The sequence below is a fragment of the Notechis scutatus genome, chromosome 14, assembly GCF_049901735.1.
Source record: "Notechis scutatus isolate UNSWTSFEM ecotype Mainland chromosome 14, rNotScu1.2, whole genome shotgun sequence".
NCBI lineage: Eukaryota > Metazoa > Chordata > Lepidosauria > Squamata > Elapidae > Notechis > Notechis scutatus.
Genome location: NC_142022.1, coordinates 633,447 through 648,904, shown reverse-complemented (window position 1 = coordinate 648,904; position 15,458 = coordinate 633,447). Strand labels below are relative to the sequence as shown.

General features: G+C 45.8%; 1 protein-coding gene and 1 long non-coding RNA gene across 2 annotated transcripts in view; one reads left to right on the top strand and one right to left on the bottom strand.

The window, feature by feature from the left end:
- LOC148129481 (uncharacterized) overlaps positions 1-15,458 on the bottom strand; it is a 342,063-nt gene that overhangs the window by 155,837 nt on the left and 170,768 nt on the right. The gene's annotated exons all lie outside the window — the stretch shown is intronic.
- Positions 1-15,458, top strand: part of ITGA10 (integrin subunit alpha 10) — a 64,411-nt gene that overhangs the window by 27,741 nt on the left and 21,212 nt on the right. The window contains exons 8-18 of the mRNA XM_026686476.2: positions 224-374; positions 1,776-1,941; positions 4,011-4,078; positions 4,765-4,909; positions 6,872-7,020; positions 7,973-8,116; positions 9,424-9,627; positions 11,241-11,371; positions 12,281-12,447; positions 12,716-12,858; positions 15,289-15,402. Coding sequence (XP_026542261.1) covers positions 224-374; positions 1,776-1,941; positions 4,011-4,078; positions 4,765-4,909; positions 6,872-7,020; positions 7,973-8,116; positions 9,424-9,627; positions 11,241-11,371; positions 12,281-12,447; positions 12,716-12,858; positions 15,289-15,402 — 1,582 coding nt within the window. The remainder of the gene's footprint in view (positions 1-223; positions 375-1,775; positions 1,942-4,010; positions 4,079-4,764; positions 4,910-6,871; positions 7,021-7,972; positions 8,117-9,423; positions 9,628-11,240; positions 11,372-12,280; positions 12,448-12,715; positions 12,859-15,288; positions 15,403-15,458) is intronic.

Sequence of the window (15,458 nt, the reverse complement as noted above, 5' to 3'; positions counted from 1 at the left end):
GAGCTTCCTGAGTTGGCACAGAAAAAAAATTCTTTGTTGTGCTTTTTTGGTGACGTTTTTGATGTTAAGTCTTGAGATATGATAGAACCTAGAAACTTGAAGGTCTCTACTGTCGACACTGTGTTGTCTAGTATTCTCTAGTCCAGGATCGGGGCACATTGCCTTGCCAGGGAGAAGAACTTTTTCCCAAAGTCTCGGTTTCTTTTCTGGCTTCTGCCTGCAGCACGGAGGCCTTCAGTCCGGAAAGAGGGGGCAGAGAAGGCGCTACCAAGCTGATGATCGTGCTCACCGACGGGGAGTCCCACGATGGGGAAGAACTTGAAGACGCCTTGGAAGAGTGTGAGAAACGGAATGTGACGCGTTACGCCATCGCAGTAAGTGTGCCAGCAGATGGAGGGACAAACACACAGGGTGGGGGTGCCTCTCTGTACACGAGCAAGGGGGAGAAAGTTCCCATATAGTTGTAAATCCCCCTTGTAGTTTATTTTAGCCAGCAATCTGAGCGCAACTTTCTTTTGTTAACTTCGACATCAGGTATCTTGGATCTGGAAGAATGCATCATGCAGAAAGTATCTGTGTTAGCATTTTTAAAAATTAAAAGAAAGAGAAAAAGCATCGCCAGAAGAATAATTCTGGGTTCCAACTCGAGCCGGGGTTGCACAAGAATAAATAAAACTGAGATCTTGGCGTGGAGAGGGGCGTTCCTTATTTATTTCCCAGTCCAACCTACAATCCTGGATTTCCTGGTGGACTTTTGAAGACTGAGCAGGCCCAATCACACAGGATAGCAAGAGTTGGAAGGGGCCTCAGAGGTCTTACCCCCCCCAAAGCAGGAGACACTTTCCTTGTTAGCTGTTTGAAATCAGCCAGGTTCTGCCACCAGCTGGGCATATAACTTCATAATTGTACTTCCCTCTCAATCAATCCAGATGAATTGTTCGTCCATCCCTTTGGTTTGCTTATCTGTGAGGTATCCTTGACTGATCCTGAGAGCATTTTGGTGCTTGGGAAATGCGCTGGTCATACCCTTGGGGAAGAAATCCATGTGCCTGGCTTCTCTTGGGCAGCATCAATCAATCAATCAATCAATCAATCAATCAGAATAGAGCTGGAAGGGATCTTTGGGGTCTTCTATTCCAACCCCTGCTCAAGCAGGAGACCCCACACCATTTCAGACAGGTGGCTATCCAGTCTCTTCTTGAAAACCTCCCGTGATGGAGCACCCACAACTTCTAGAGACAAACTCAGTGGAGGTATTCTAACGGTTCAGCTACCGTTCGGCCAAACTGGTAGTAAAAAAAACAGCTACTGGTTCCACCGAACTGGTATTTCTTTCTTTCTTCCTTTTCTCCTCCCAACGATCAGCTGTTCCGATGACCAGCTGTGTCGGGATCCCTCTCACTGTCTTATTGCTTTGCCCTGAGCCCCAGGAGGCAAAAAGGGGCACGAGCCTCCCCCCAGGAGGCTTCCCTGAGGCCCAGAAAGCCCAAAAATGGAGCATGGGGGGGCGCTGCAAAAAGAAGAAGAAGCCACGCCCACCCAGTCACATGGCCACTCCCACCTAGCCACTCCCACAGAACCGGTAGTAAAAATATTTGCATCCCACCCCTGGTTAATTGTTCCAACCGTTAGGATATGTCACCTTAATTCTAGGTTGCTTCTTTCCTCATTAGTTTCCATCCATTGTTTCTTCTTGCCTTGCCTTCGGGTGTCATAATGTCATGGGGTTTTGCCATCAGAAGTCCTGAAATGATGTCTCTGTTCCCCCTCCCCAGGTCTTGGGCCACTACATCCGCCGGAAGAAAGACCCCAACTCGTTCATCAACGAAATTAAATACATTGCCAGTGATCCCGACGAAAAGTACTTCTTCAATGTCACAGATGAGGCAGCCCTCAACGATATTGTGGACTCTTTAGGAGATCGGATCTTCAGCCTTGAAGGTGCTGGGAAAGGATGCGGTGTTAGCAACTGGGGGGGGGGAAACGGAACCCATTTGTATGAAATAGGATAAGGTCTCCTGCCTGAGCAGAGGGTTGGACTAGAAGACCTCTAAGGTCCCTTCCAACTTGGTTATTCTGTTAGGGTAAGTAACCGTTGCTGGGATATATGTCAGTGTAGCACAGTTGCAATTCTACTAATTCTGGTTGAAGAATAGAATAGAAATAGAAATAGAAATAGAAATAATGGAAATAGAAATAATAGAAATAGAACTAGAAATAATAGAAATAGAACTAGAAATAATAGAAATAGAACTAGAAATAATGGAAATAGAAATAGAAATAATAGAAATAGAACTAGAAATAATGGAAATAGAAATAATAGAAATAGAAGTAGAACTAGAAATAATAGAAACAGAACTAGAAATAATAGAACTAGAAATAGAACTAGAAATAATAGAAATAGAACTAGAAATAATAGAAATAGATCTAGAAATAATAGAAATAGAAATAGAAATAATAGAAACAGAACTAGAAATAATAGAAATACAAATAGAAATAGAAATAGAACTTGGAATGGAACGGAACTGGAACTGGAACTGGAATAGAATAATGGAAGGGAAGGGAATAGAATGGAAGGGAAGGGGAGGAGAAGAGAAGAGAAGAGAAGAGAAGAGAAGAGAAAGAAAGAAAAAAGAGAAGAACCTTAGAGGTCTTCTAGTCCAACCCCCAGCTCAACCAGGAGACCCTCTACCATTCCGGACCAATGACTGTCCAGCCTCTTCTTAAAAACCTCCAGTGATGGAGCACCCGCAACTTCTGGTGGCAAGCTGTTCCACCAATTAACTGTTCTCACCGTCAGGACATTCTTCCTTAATTCCAGGTTGCTTCTCTCTTTGATGAATTTCCATCCATTGTTTCTTGTCCTGCCTTCGGGTGCTTTGGAGAATAACTTGACTTCCTGTCTTCTTTGGGGCAGCCCCTTAGATATTGGAACACTGCTATCATGTCACCCCTAGTCCTTTTTCCGAATATCATGTAATGTAACTCTAGTACTCAAGTTATGACTGGCAGCTTAGCGACTGTGCTGACTGACTCCTCCCAAAAGTAGTACTGATGACCTAGATTCAAAGTTCCAATGGCTGCTGCCCCCCCTTCTATGGCCAGGTGATTGCATCATACAGCGCACCTTGCGAAGAAGAGGCGGTATGTCATGGTTGCATGACATCCTAGACCAGGTGAAGCTTCTGGGTCAGAGGTGGTATTCAGCAGGTTCTGACCAGTTCTGGAGAACCGGTAGCGGAAATTTTGAGTAGTTTGGAGAAGTGGCCAATCCCGCCTCTGACTGGCTCCGCCCCCATCCATTCTCCGCCTCCCATTGAATCCCAGCTGATTGGCTGGGTCTCCTTTGATTTCCCTGCACAGGAGAATGGAGCTGGAAAGCAGGTTAGGAGGTGGGGAGGGAATGGGGTTTTGCAGTAACTTTCCCATGCCATGCCCACCAAGCCACAACCCACAGAACCGGTAGTAAAAAAATTTGAATCCCACCACTGTTCCGGGTGGCCTTCAGGGCAGGCCCATGTAAAAAACCTTGCAGTAGTCAAGCTGTGAAGTGATCACGGGCGTGAGTGACTGTCTGAAGCCCACTTCCCTCAGTCTAGGGAAGGGCACCACCAATGGCTCCAGATGGGGTGTCAAAAGCCTTCCTGGTCACAGTGTCACCTGCTCGTCAAGCAGGAGCTACAAATCTAGGAAACCTCCTTCCCCCCCACGCCAAAAAAAAAAATGATGGACCAGCCCTGAAGGGGAAAGTGCTACCCCTCCCAAGGTCAAAGATCCTCAACTTTTCACCAAAACACGGACTTGGGCACACACAACCGTCACGGCAATACCCAAAGTCTTCTTTTCTAAAGAAAAGCTATTTATCCCTCTTTTCTGATAAAACTGGCCTCCAGTAATACGTTGGTATCAAGAAGGTGAGATTTATTTAACACCCCCCCCCATTTTTTTAAATAGTATTTTTTTTTATTTTTCGGTTTCAAAAATACATGGTTTTTTTTTTTTTTAAATAGGGACCCGTGAGTATAACTCTTTTGAGCTGGAAATGTCTCAGGTTGGCTTCTCCACCCACCTGCTGGAGGTAAGAGACCAGTCGGGCTTCTCTCGTTTCCAAATGTGAAGCGGTATATAAGTGCTAAGTGCTATTGTTATTATTTATATAAACTTTCAGTAAAGCAAATTTATACAGCCGCCTGACTCGCACGCAGAGGACTCCATGCGGCTTACAATCTGGAAGCCTTTGGGTTGCTCTTCGCTTTGAGTATGTTGGATGTCTGGACGGCTGTGGTGTCCAGTGGTGGCGCAGTGGTTAGAGCGCAGTACTGCAGGCTACTTCTGCTGCCTGCCGGCTGCCTGCAATTTGGCAGTTTGATTCTCACCAGGCTCAGGGTTGACTTGGCCTTCCGGCCTTCTGAGGTGGGTAAAATGAGGACCCAGATTGTTGGGGGCAAGAGGCTGACTTTGTAAACCGCTTAGAGAGGGCTGTAAATGCACTGTGAAGTGGTATATAAGTCTGAGTGCTATTGCTATTTTCCTTCCTTCCTTCCTGTTAGAATGCAGAATTGCAAGCAAACTCTTCCCACAGTCCAGGAGTTTGATCTTAACTGGCTCGAGGTTGACTCAGCCTTCTGTCCTTCCTAGGTCGGTTAAATGAGGACCCAGATTGTTGGGGGGCAAGAGGCTGACTCTGTAAACCGCTTAGAGAGGGCTGGAAAGCATTGTAAAGTCTAAATGCTGTTGCTATTGTCGCTGCTTCTCTCCTGGCAGGACGGAATCCTCTTTGGGATGGTAGGAGCCTACGACTGGGATGGGGCCGTGCTCAAGGAGGGCCAATCGGGACGGGTCATCCCCCCACGGGAAGCTTTTGCAAGAGAGTTCCCGCGAAAGCTGAATAACCACGCGGCCTATTTGGGTAAGGAAAACGGCAGAAGGAAAGGGCAAAGGTGTGAGCTAACCTAGCCTTCTGTTTCTAACAGTGATCGATCCTATCTCTGAGAAGGAGTTGAAGAATGCTCTTCAGTAGTTTTCCCAGAGAAGGTAGACTGCCCCAGCACCTGGGAGCTTCATTTCTCCACCATGCCTTACAGAGCTCTGGGATTGTCTTTCAATTAATCAGAATAGAGCTGGAAGAGGCCTTGTAGGTCTTCTAGTCCAACCCACTGCCCAAACAGGAGACCAACCACCATTTCTGACTGGTGGCAGTCCAGTCTCTTCTTGAAAGCCTCCAGTGATGAAGCTCCCACAACATCCAAAGACAACTTCTGTCCCTTTTGGTCAGAAAATTCCTCCTTATTTCCAGGTTGAATCTCTCATTCAGTTTCCATCCATTGTTCTTGTCTGGCCTTCAGGTGCTTTGGAGAATAGCTTGACCCCCTCCTTTTCTCTGGGGCAGCCCCTCAAATATTGGAAGGCTGCTCTCCTGTCTCCACTGGTCCTTCTCTTCACTAGACCAGCCAGGCCCAGTTCCTGCAACCGTTCATCGTATGTTTTAGCCTCCAGTCCCCTCACCATCCTGGTTGCTCTTCTCTGCCCTCTTTCTAGAGTCCCAACCTCTTTTTTTATGACCAAAACTTGATGCAATATTCCAGGTGCATTCCAGTATTCCTTTTATAAAGCCATCCAAGCTCGTAACCACTCTTCCAGTCTGAAAGGTAATAAAAGAATCCAATATCTTTTTCAGCAGATATTGCCAGGGCTTTTTAAATAAAGAAATGCGGGGGTGGGGGTGGGGGGTGTTTCGTGGTCATTTCTACACAAGGAAAATACTATGCGTCTATTATGGTTTCATTCAAACTATGCTTAAAATCTCCCTCTCACAGAAAGGAATTATTATTATAATACCTAAAATCAGTAAGACATATAAAGAGAGTTGGTATACTCAATCTTTATTAGGCTATAATTCTCAATTTCATCCAGGTACCACATGTTCTTAACTTTGTTTCCCTCATGAGCAGAGTCTCTTAATTTATTGGAAGGTTTAAGAAAGTGCTGTGAAAAACATTTTGAATCTGAACCAAGCTGAATGCACTTTGACTTTGAAGTTATTGTTCCAAGTGGAGAATAGCTATTTTGAATTTAAAATGGTCTTTTTCAATCATCTTGGGAGTAATTTCACTTAAAACATAGTGTTTTACATTCCAGACAGTTCAAAATGTTTTTATAACTCCTAGTTTAAAGACTTGTGCTAAGTTAGCTACCCTAATCACCAAGCGAACATCACGAGAAGTGCTAGTACCACTTCATAATGCCTGAGTAAATCCGTACTTGGAAACACTGCATCCAATCTTGGCCACAATGATACAAAGAAGACGTTGAAACTCTAGAAAGAGTGCAGAGAAGAGCTATAAAGATGATTGGGGGACCCTTCTCCAAAGCATCTGAGGGCAGGAACAAGAAATAACGGGTGAAAGCTTGTTCAAGAGAGATCCAGCCTAGAATTAAGGAGAAATTTTCTAGGAATGAGAACAATTAATCAGTGGAACAGCTTGCCACCAGAAGTTGTGGGTGCTTCAACACTGGAGGATTTTTCAGAAGACACAGCCATTTGTCTGGGACAGTATAGGATCTCTTGCTTGAGCAGGGGATTGGGCTAGAACAGTGGTCCCCAATTTTTTCGGGCCAGTGGGGTGGGGAGAGGGGGTCCATCTGAGCGGCAGGTGCTTGAGTGTATTTGTGTGAGCTGTGCTTGTGCAAATGGTGTTGCACTTGCCTGCACACTCGTCCACCACTTGCATGGCTCTGGTAGTGGGCTGCAGCCCATGGTTTGGGGACCCCTGGACTAGAAAACCTACAAGGTCTCTATGGTTTGATATTCTGTCCCGGATGGGGAGAGCCCAGAATTTCTGAATTTTGTCATTTTCTTTCCCTTTCTCAGGCTACACCGTCTCTTCAATCAGACTCCGGAGTGGCCGAAGGCTCTACCTGGCCAGCGCCCCCCGTTTCCAGCACAAGGGGAAAGTTATCCTCTTTGAGATGGATGGAAAGGGCGGCGTGTCCATCTCTCAGGCCCTGACAGGAGACCAAGTAAGGCAAAATGCAAATGTCATTCATCGCCGCCTTTTTAGTAGAAGCCATTTGTAACAGAAGCAGGAGGGGCTAAAGGAGCCCTGTGAGTGTGGGGTTTCTTTGGGGCCATCTTAGTTTTGGGGGATGAAAATAAGGGGGGTGGGAATTCTGCCAGCATCCATCGGTATTCATCTGGCTAGTGTCCTGTCAGTGTGTGAGAGAGTTGAGGGCTGTTTGGAAACTGAAGCAGTATTTGCTGTGTGAGCAAGGAGGAGACAGCAAGGAGCCTGGGCGTGGCTTAGCTCAACTGTTCTGTCCTAAAGCTGCTTGGTGCTGTGAAATTGAAACTGAAACTCCTCTTCTCTGCTTGTGTTTGGCATTTGGAAGACATTTCTTTCCAGGTGGGGAGGGGGAGTAGAATGCCTTAGCATCAGAGGGTGTTAATAATAATAACAATATAGGAAATACTAATGCTCTGATGGTCATTTTGAAAAATCCCTTCTTGGTGAGCACCTAGAAGCTAAGAGGAACCTACGTGCCAAATTTCAAGTTTGTAGGCTTTACGGTTCTGGAGATTTTGTGATGATGCATGAGTGGCATTTCGTTTTTATATATATAGATGTGTCTCATTTTCTGGCTGCTGAGTACAACTAGTCCTCGTCTTACAATAGTTTGCTTAGTAACAACGGCATTGAACAAAGTGACATAACCATCTTTCATACTTACGACGGTTGTAGCATCCCTGTAGTCACGTGACTTACATTCAGATATTTGACAACTATTTCATATTTATGACGGTCGCAGTGTCCCTGGGTCGTGTGATCTCTTTTTGCGACCTCCCAACGAGTGAAGTCAGTGGGGAAGCCAGATTCACTTAATGACCGTGTTATTAATTTAACTGTGGCAAAAAACAACAACAACCCTGTGTGAATCTGCCAGGGTTTGACACAGTCTTCATCGTCTCGTGCAGATCGGATCCTACTTTGGCAGTGAAGTTTGTCCTGTGGATGTGAATGGGGATGGCGTCACCGATGTCTTGCTGGTGGCTGCCCCCATGTACCTGGGCCCGCAGAACAAAGAGATCGGGTCTGTTTACCTTTACAGGGTTGGGCAGGTGAGTGCTGCTGAGGGCTTTATCGGAGTTCGTGTTGGGTTTTTATTTCTGTAAGACACCCCGAGTCACTCTAAGGTGCTTTTTTCAAGAGGCAACTAGGCTTTCTGGTTTTTCTAGTTAGCAGACAACCAGCTAAATATGAGCCAGCCGTGTGCAGCAGCAACCAAAAAAGCTAATGCAATCCTAAGCTGCATTCACAGAGGGATACAATCAAGATCAAGGGAGGTACTAATACCACTCTATAAAGCCTTAGTAAGACCACACCTAGAGTACTGCATCCAGTTTTGGTCACCACACTATAAAAAAGACGTTGAGACTCCGGAAAGAGTGCAGAGAAGAGCAACTAGGATGATGAGGGGATTGGAGGCTCAAACATACAATGAATGGTTGCAGGAACTGGGCCTGGCTACTCTAGTGAAGAGAAGAACCAGGGGAGACAGGAGAGCAACCTTCCAATATTTGAGGGGCTGCCCCAGAGAGGAGGAGGGGGTCAAGGTATTCTCCAAGGCACCTGAAGGCCAGACAAGGAACAATGGATGGAAACTGACCAAGGAGAGATTCAACCTGGAAATAAGGCAAAATTTTCTGACAGTGAGAGCAATCAACTAATGGAACAGAAGTTGCCTTCAGAAGTCGTGGGAGCTTCATCCCTGAAGGCTTTCAAGACTGGATTGCTACCTGTCAGAAATGGTGCAGGGTCTCCTGCTTGGGTGGGGGGGTTGGACTAGATGACCTACAAGGTCCCTTCCAACTCTGATTATCTATTAAATCTGACTGTTCTTTGAAAATGTTTCGCTTCTCATCCCAGAAGCTTCTTCAGCTTTGACTGGATGGCGGGGAGAGTCAGAGCTGAAGTCAGAGCTGAAGAAGCTTCTGGGATGAGAAGCGAAACCTCTTCAAAGAAAAACCAGAAAGTCCAGTTGCCTCTTGAAAAAAAATCACCTTTGGGACAACCAGGACCTGGAGGATTGAGAATCTCCAGACACCCGGAGTGAGTTGGGTGGCCATATACAATTTTAAAATAAGTAAAAAATAAAACATATGGAGAAACTACTGCACGAAGTGAGATTCCCCCCCCCATTTTGTGGTTGTGCACGGTGTAGGGTCCCCTGCTTGGGCAGGGGGTTGGACTAGATAACCTACAAGGTCTCTTCCAACTCTGTTAATCCAACCAATCTCAACATCTGTCTGGCAATGCAAGAACAATTCTTTTCCTGATGTGAGTGGATGCAGACATTACGAAAGGAATCTCTTTGCTTTTAATAAGCGTCTCTCTCTCTCCCTCCTTCCCTCCTTCTCTTTTGAAGTCACTCCTGACTTTCAATGGGACCCTCTTTCCTGACCCCAGACCTCAGGACGCCCGCTTTGGCTACGTCATGCTGGCTGTTCCGGATCTTAATCACGACAGCTTTAATGATGTAGTTGTGGGTGCCCCCTTGGAAGACAACCACCAGGGGGCAGTCTACTTGTACCACGGCTACCGGACAACTGTATTACCCCGCTTCAAACAGGTGAGTGAGCGCCAGCATTGCCCACTTTCCACTTCTGCTTTTCCTTTAATATGATTTTTAATTCAGTGCCATGGAGCTACAAAAGCCTGGTTGAACTGAGTGAATTCAATGCCCATAGCTCTATACCAGGTGGTGCCAGCACCCAGAAAGCAATGTATACAGGGGGGGGGCACGCCCCCTGCGCATGCGCGTGCGATCCTCCCAACGTCCCCTTACCTGCACTGCGCATGCGCATGGCTCCCAGCTGGTTTTTGGCCCTTTTAAGGTCTTTTTCGGCTTCTCAGAGGCTCGAGGAAAGTTTCTGCAGCCTTTGGAGGCTGAAAAATGGGGTCGTTTCGTCACTTCCGGAATTTCCAGAACACCAGAAGTGACGAAACAGGCCTGTTTTTTGGCCTCCAAAGGCTGCAGAGGCTTCCTTCAAGCCTCTGGGAGGCCAAAAAAGGCCTCAAACAGGCCGAAAATCAGCCGGGAGGTGTGCACATGTGCAGTGCAGGTAAGCTTGGCTGGGGCTTGTATGCCTGCACCAATAACTCTACATGCCACCTGTGGCATGCATGCCATAGGTTTGCCATCACAGCTTTATATAGTACAGGTAGTCCTCCACTTACAACAGTTCGTTTCGTGGCCGTTCAAAGTTACAACGGCACTGAAAAATGTGACTGATGACCCATTTTCACATTTACAAACTTTGCAGCATCCCCATGGTCACATGATCAAAATCCAGACGCTCGGTAACATGGACCTCCTCACTCCATTCCTAAGAGGTCTGTAAGGGGCGTGCATAAGCACACCAGCGTGCCTCCTACGGTTCCCATTTATCCATTTATTCTTACTCATGTATATACTCATACCTGTATGCTTAAATGTTTATATGTTTTGTTCATACTTATACTTGTTTTCTCATACATGCTTGACAAACAAACAAAACAATAGAATAGAATACTTGAGAATAGAATTCTTTATTGGCCAAGTGTGATTGGACACACAAGGAATTTGTCTTGGTGTAAATACTCTCAGTATACATAAAAGAAAAGATACATTCGTTAAGAATCAAGAATCATAACGTACAACAATAAATGATAGTCATAGGGTACAATCAGCAATCAAATCATACTAGGAAACAGTCAATATAAATCATAAGGATACCAGCGACAAAGTTACAGTCCTACAATCACAAGTGGGAAGGGATGGATGATAAGGAGTGGTGAGAAGGTTAATAGTAATAGTAGTGCAGACTTAGCAAATAGTTGAACAGTGTTGAGGGAATTATTTGTTTAGCAGAGTGATGGCATTCGGGGAAAAACTGTCCTTGTGTCTAGTTGTTCTGGTGTGCAGGGCTCTATAGCGTCATTTTGAGGGTAGGAGTTGAAACAGTTTATGTCCGGGATGTGAGGGGTCTGTAAATGAACAAACAAATAAATAAAATTAAATAATGTCCCAGGAGTTTCTTTTGATGCATATGCCAATGGGATGGTTGATATTATGTCTCTAAGCATACCGGGGGGGGCTGCCTAGGACCCCCAAAGTCCTCAGTTTTGGAAATGCAGGCTAAAAAAAGGCAGCCACGCGTGGCTAAGTCTGTTCCCCAAAATGGTTGCTTTCTTCCCTGGCAGCGCATCGAATCCGCAGCCCTTCGCTTGGGCCTTCGCTATTTCGGCCGCAGCTTGGATGGCCAGATCGACATGGATGGGGACGGCCTGGTGGATCTGGCTGTGGGGGCTCAGGATGCTGCAGTGGTCTTAAGGTGAGGGGCTGGAAGGAGGACCAGGGAAGGTGGACCCCATTCGGGGGGAATGCTGGCGCCTGGCAGAATTGCCATGGAACAAGGGTTACCCTGATATCGAGCAAGTGGTGGAATAGAATCATTAAAAAAGGGATGCCAAAAAGGAGACAAAATGAAGTGTGGGTCACAAAAATTAAAATACAGGCAATCCTCAACTTACGACAGTTTGTTTAGTGACTGTTTAAAATTACAACAGCAATGAAAAAAGTGACTTATGACCATTTTTTAAACTTATGACCGGTGCAGCATCTCCATGGTCAAGTGATTTACATTTGGATGCTTCACAACCAACTCACATTTTGTCACATTTATGTGTGGTTTTGCTGCAGTGTAAAACTAGAGAAATAAAATATTGAAATATACTATTAGGGACAGATGAAAAATTGATAAGGAAACTATGTAGTTTCCTACTAAGTTTTAAAATGGAAGATGAACAAGTAAAAGAAACAATGATATTATGGGCAAAAAACTTTGGCAATGCTATAGAATTAGATAAATGGCAAAAACGTTGGGAAAGAAATTACAAACTGACAATGGCTACTACCACAAATAAGGAAAACCTAGACAAAATGTTTTATAGGTAGCATCTGCCACCAGCAAGACTAGCAAAGATGCTTAAAAATATGTCCGCCAAAAGTTGGAAGTGTAACCAGATGCCAGGTACCTACTATCATATGTGGTGGACATGTATGAAGGCAAGAAAATAGTGAGCAAAAATACACATGTGGTTGGAAAAGCTTGATTAAGCAGCATGCAAATTTAAAGCCAGAAATATTTTTGTTAGATGTAATACCAGAAAGCTATGATAAAGGGACTATATACTGAATGCCTCATGTAATTAACCAATTATATTTGTTGGCAATGAATCAGATCCAGGAGAATTGTGCAGATCAATGCATCCATCTCAGTCAACCCTCCTTCCATCAATGTCATCCAGAAAAACTGCCAGAGAAATGGGAAGGAATCTCTCTGCATGACAGCCAACTTCTGTTTTAATGTGTCTTCGCGCTCTCTGGGCCCCCGGGATAGCCACTTGAGTAAGTGTCTCCCACACCAGAAGTTTCTCTTACTGTCCACCTCGGTTAAATCACTTGAACCAAGGTTGGGCAGCTTTGGGGCACCAGGCCAAGGGAGAGGAATGGCATGGAGAGGAATGGCAGAAAAAAAATAATCTTTTTTTTTAAGCAGTGTTTCGATTGTGCAATTTCTGGACAGGCTGCAAAAAGGACTTCAGCGGCTATGTCTGGCCCACCGGGACCCATCCAACCTAAAGAAACTCTCCTCTCTCTTATCACTTGATCCTAGGTATAAAATACAACATCTCTCTGGACGACAGGAAGTTTGGCACAAGAGCCGTCTTTGATAGCAGCTCCCAAAAGCTGCTTCAGAAGAGGACTCGGGCCACCGTGGGCAGGACGGCGTGCTCAACAGCTCGCTTCCACGTCCTTGTGAGTGTGGCATGGGTTTCATCCCTGACCCTTGGGACCTAACTGATTCAAACTGTCTGGTTGGTTGGCTGAAGAGGGGCTGTGAACATAGCATATGCGTCTGCTGTATCCATCTGGCTTCTGATTGCTTTCTTTCGAATGAAAGGAATTTCTTCCTTAGCTGAAGAAACTGTTCTGACCCAAACCTTGTTCCAAGGAAACAAACACGAAACAGAGGTAACAGCAAAACCTTTTAATGATTCTTTACAAATTCCATTCCTTCACGGCTAAAAGGCTGTTTCAAACTAACGGTCTCTGATAAAAACGAGCCTTGCCAAGGTGGTGCAAGGCTGTCAAGAACACTAGATAATGTTACTAAGAAATATTTCAAACAAAAAGAGTCTCCAAACACCAACCAAGATATTCCGAATGTCCACCAGGCTTGAGTGCAAAAACTTCTTTGCTTCCCGCAAAGAACTCCGGTTTCTCAGCTGGCTTTTATCACTTAAGGGAGGGGACATTACCTTGCAGTCTTATTCCCGAGTCACCTGTGCTACTGCAGCTGCTCTTTCCTTTGAGCAGCCCTGCGCGCACGAACACTGGGCACAGGCTCCTCGGGGGGCCTCTTCAGCACTGGTGCCAGCCTGCACAATTTCCAAAGGCCGCATTTCACTCCCTGATGGTCCTGGCCCCATCCCTGCATCACACGCAGGTCCTTCATCCGAGTCCTCGCTCTCCGAGACCTCAGCCGTCCACACCTGCTGCCAGCGAACCAGAGCAGAAACATGTAATTGGAAAGAACTTATAGGTCATGAGAGTGGTGGTTCTTTCTCCAAGCTTGTGGGTTGATTTCCAGACGTTTCTCTACCCACACTGATACCGAACAACACCGATTCGATTGGAGCAATACAATGCAGGCACACTACCACCTGCCACACACATAAGTTCATTGAAGACTGGCACTCCGCAATCAATTTGACCAGCAGGCACATTGACTTACAACCAGCCTATGACCTCCTCAGAATTTAAGCCAACCACAGAGATGGCCCCAACTCTCAACTATGTTACTAATTACTATCTTTGAAAAACTATGTATGGAATGCATTTTCGATTTCCAAGCTGCCGCACTGCTCTTTCAAACCCCTTTGCCCCCTCCCTTTCTGTTGGCAACTCTACAAAGACCATAGACATATTTTATGAGTTGACACAACCCAAGCAACACCCCCAAAACCAGCACTTCACCTCCCAATGATCCTCACTTGATGACCCATCACTAGATCCTCATTTGACATGATCCACAATTGAGCCATCACAAGACCCTCACTTGATGCGACTCACATCTGCCTCATCACAAGATCTGTCCCAAGACCCTCACCTCACCTGACCATCACCTGATGTGACCCTCCCATCACAAGACCTACTGACCACGTGAAGTAGAAGAACACCAACACTGACATCCCCTAAATTCCGCTGAAGGTGTTAACTAGCCTGGTAATGAAACATTTGGAAACCAAAACACAAGCTCAGAGAATGAATTTCCACCCTCATCCTACACCCGAGCTACGGATTTTTGCCACTGTTGCAAACCACTGTTGCAAACTTATACGTCATTTTAGTCCAATTCTCTTGGCAACTTTAAGATTTATGAACTCCCAGAAGCAGTCTATACATCTGAAAGCTGAATCCAAGGAGCTGAGGTCCACATATCTTAAAGCTGCTGACACACTGGTCCAGAATGGTGGAATGAGCGTGAGAAAAATCACTCACACCATCATGCTTGGAAAACACTTTGTCATGCCCCTGATGGAGACTGGCTCTGAGGGAGAGGAGGAACAGCCCACAGGGAGTGAAAGTGGGCTCCGGAGGTTGTGCAGAGGGCGGCTGGGCAGTCAGAGGAAGAACCAGGCCCATCCCCTATCCATTCTAGGGCATGCAGGGAGGAGAGGATAAGGGAGAGACGTGGTCTACTCGGAAGGAGAGGGCCTTGATCCTCTTCATGGGCTGCAGCTGAGACAACTGAATAAGAGGAATAATGGACCTGCATATGGGCGAACACTGGAAACAAAGCATGGAAATATCTCTAGTTTATGGTTCCTCTCTGAGTTTGGCGTCCTTCCTGGTGTGTGCTCTGTTATTTGTGGATGCTCTCCAGCCCTTATCTTGCCTGGTTTGTGTTGCTTTTTCCCTCCTTCTTGTAACTGTTTGTGTGGGAGTTTTTTGTCTTCCATCAAGAATATTCGGAGCTTGGAAGCAAAGTGTAGGAATAAAAGGGGCTTCACCTGTTTTCTGTGACTGTGTTCGTTTTGTATCCCACCCTGGGTCATCACACACTTTCCAGAGAAAAAACTGAAGTACATTTCCATCCATTTTGAAGGGGAAGGAAGCATCCTAGGAATTTCAGGGCCAGTGTTAGTTTTCCAAAAAGTCTCAGGTTTTTTTTCTCCCCTGCAGGACACCTCAGATTACCTCCGGCCGGTCACCATCACCATGAAGTTTGCACTGAGTGAAACTGAGCCACCCAGGCCTGTACTGGATGAGAAACTGCCCACCACTGTTAAGAAACTAGTAAGTGGAACTACCCATGTGACATTCACACACACATGGATGCATGACATAAACTG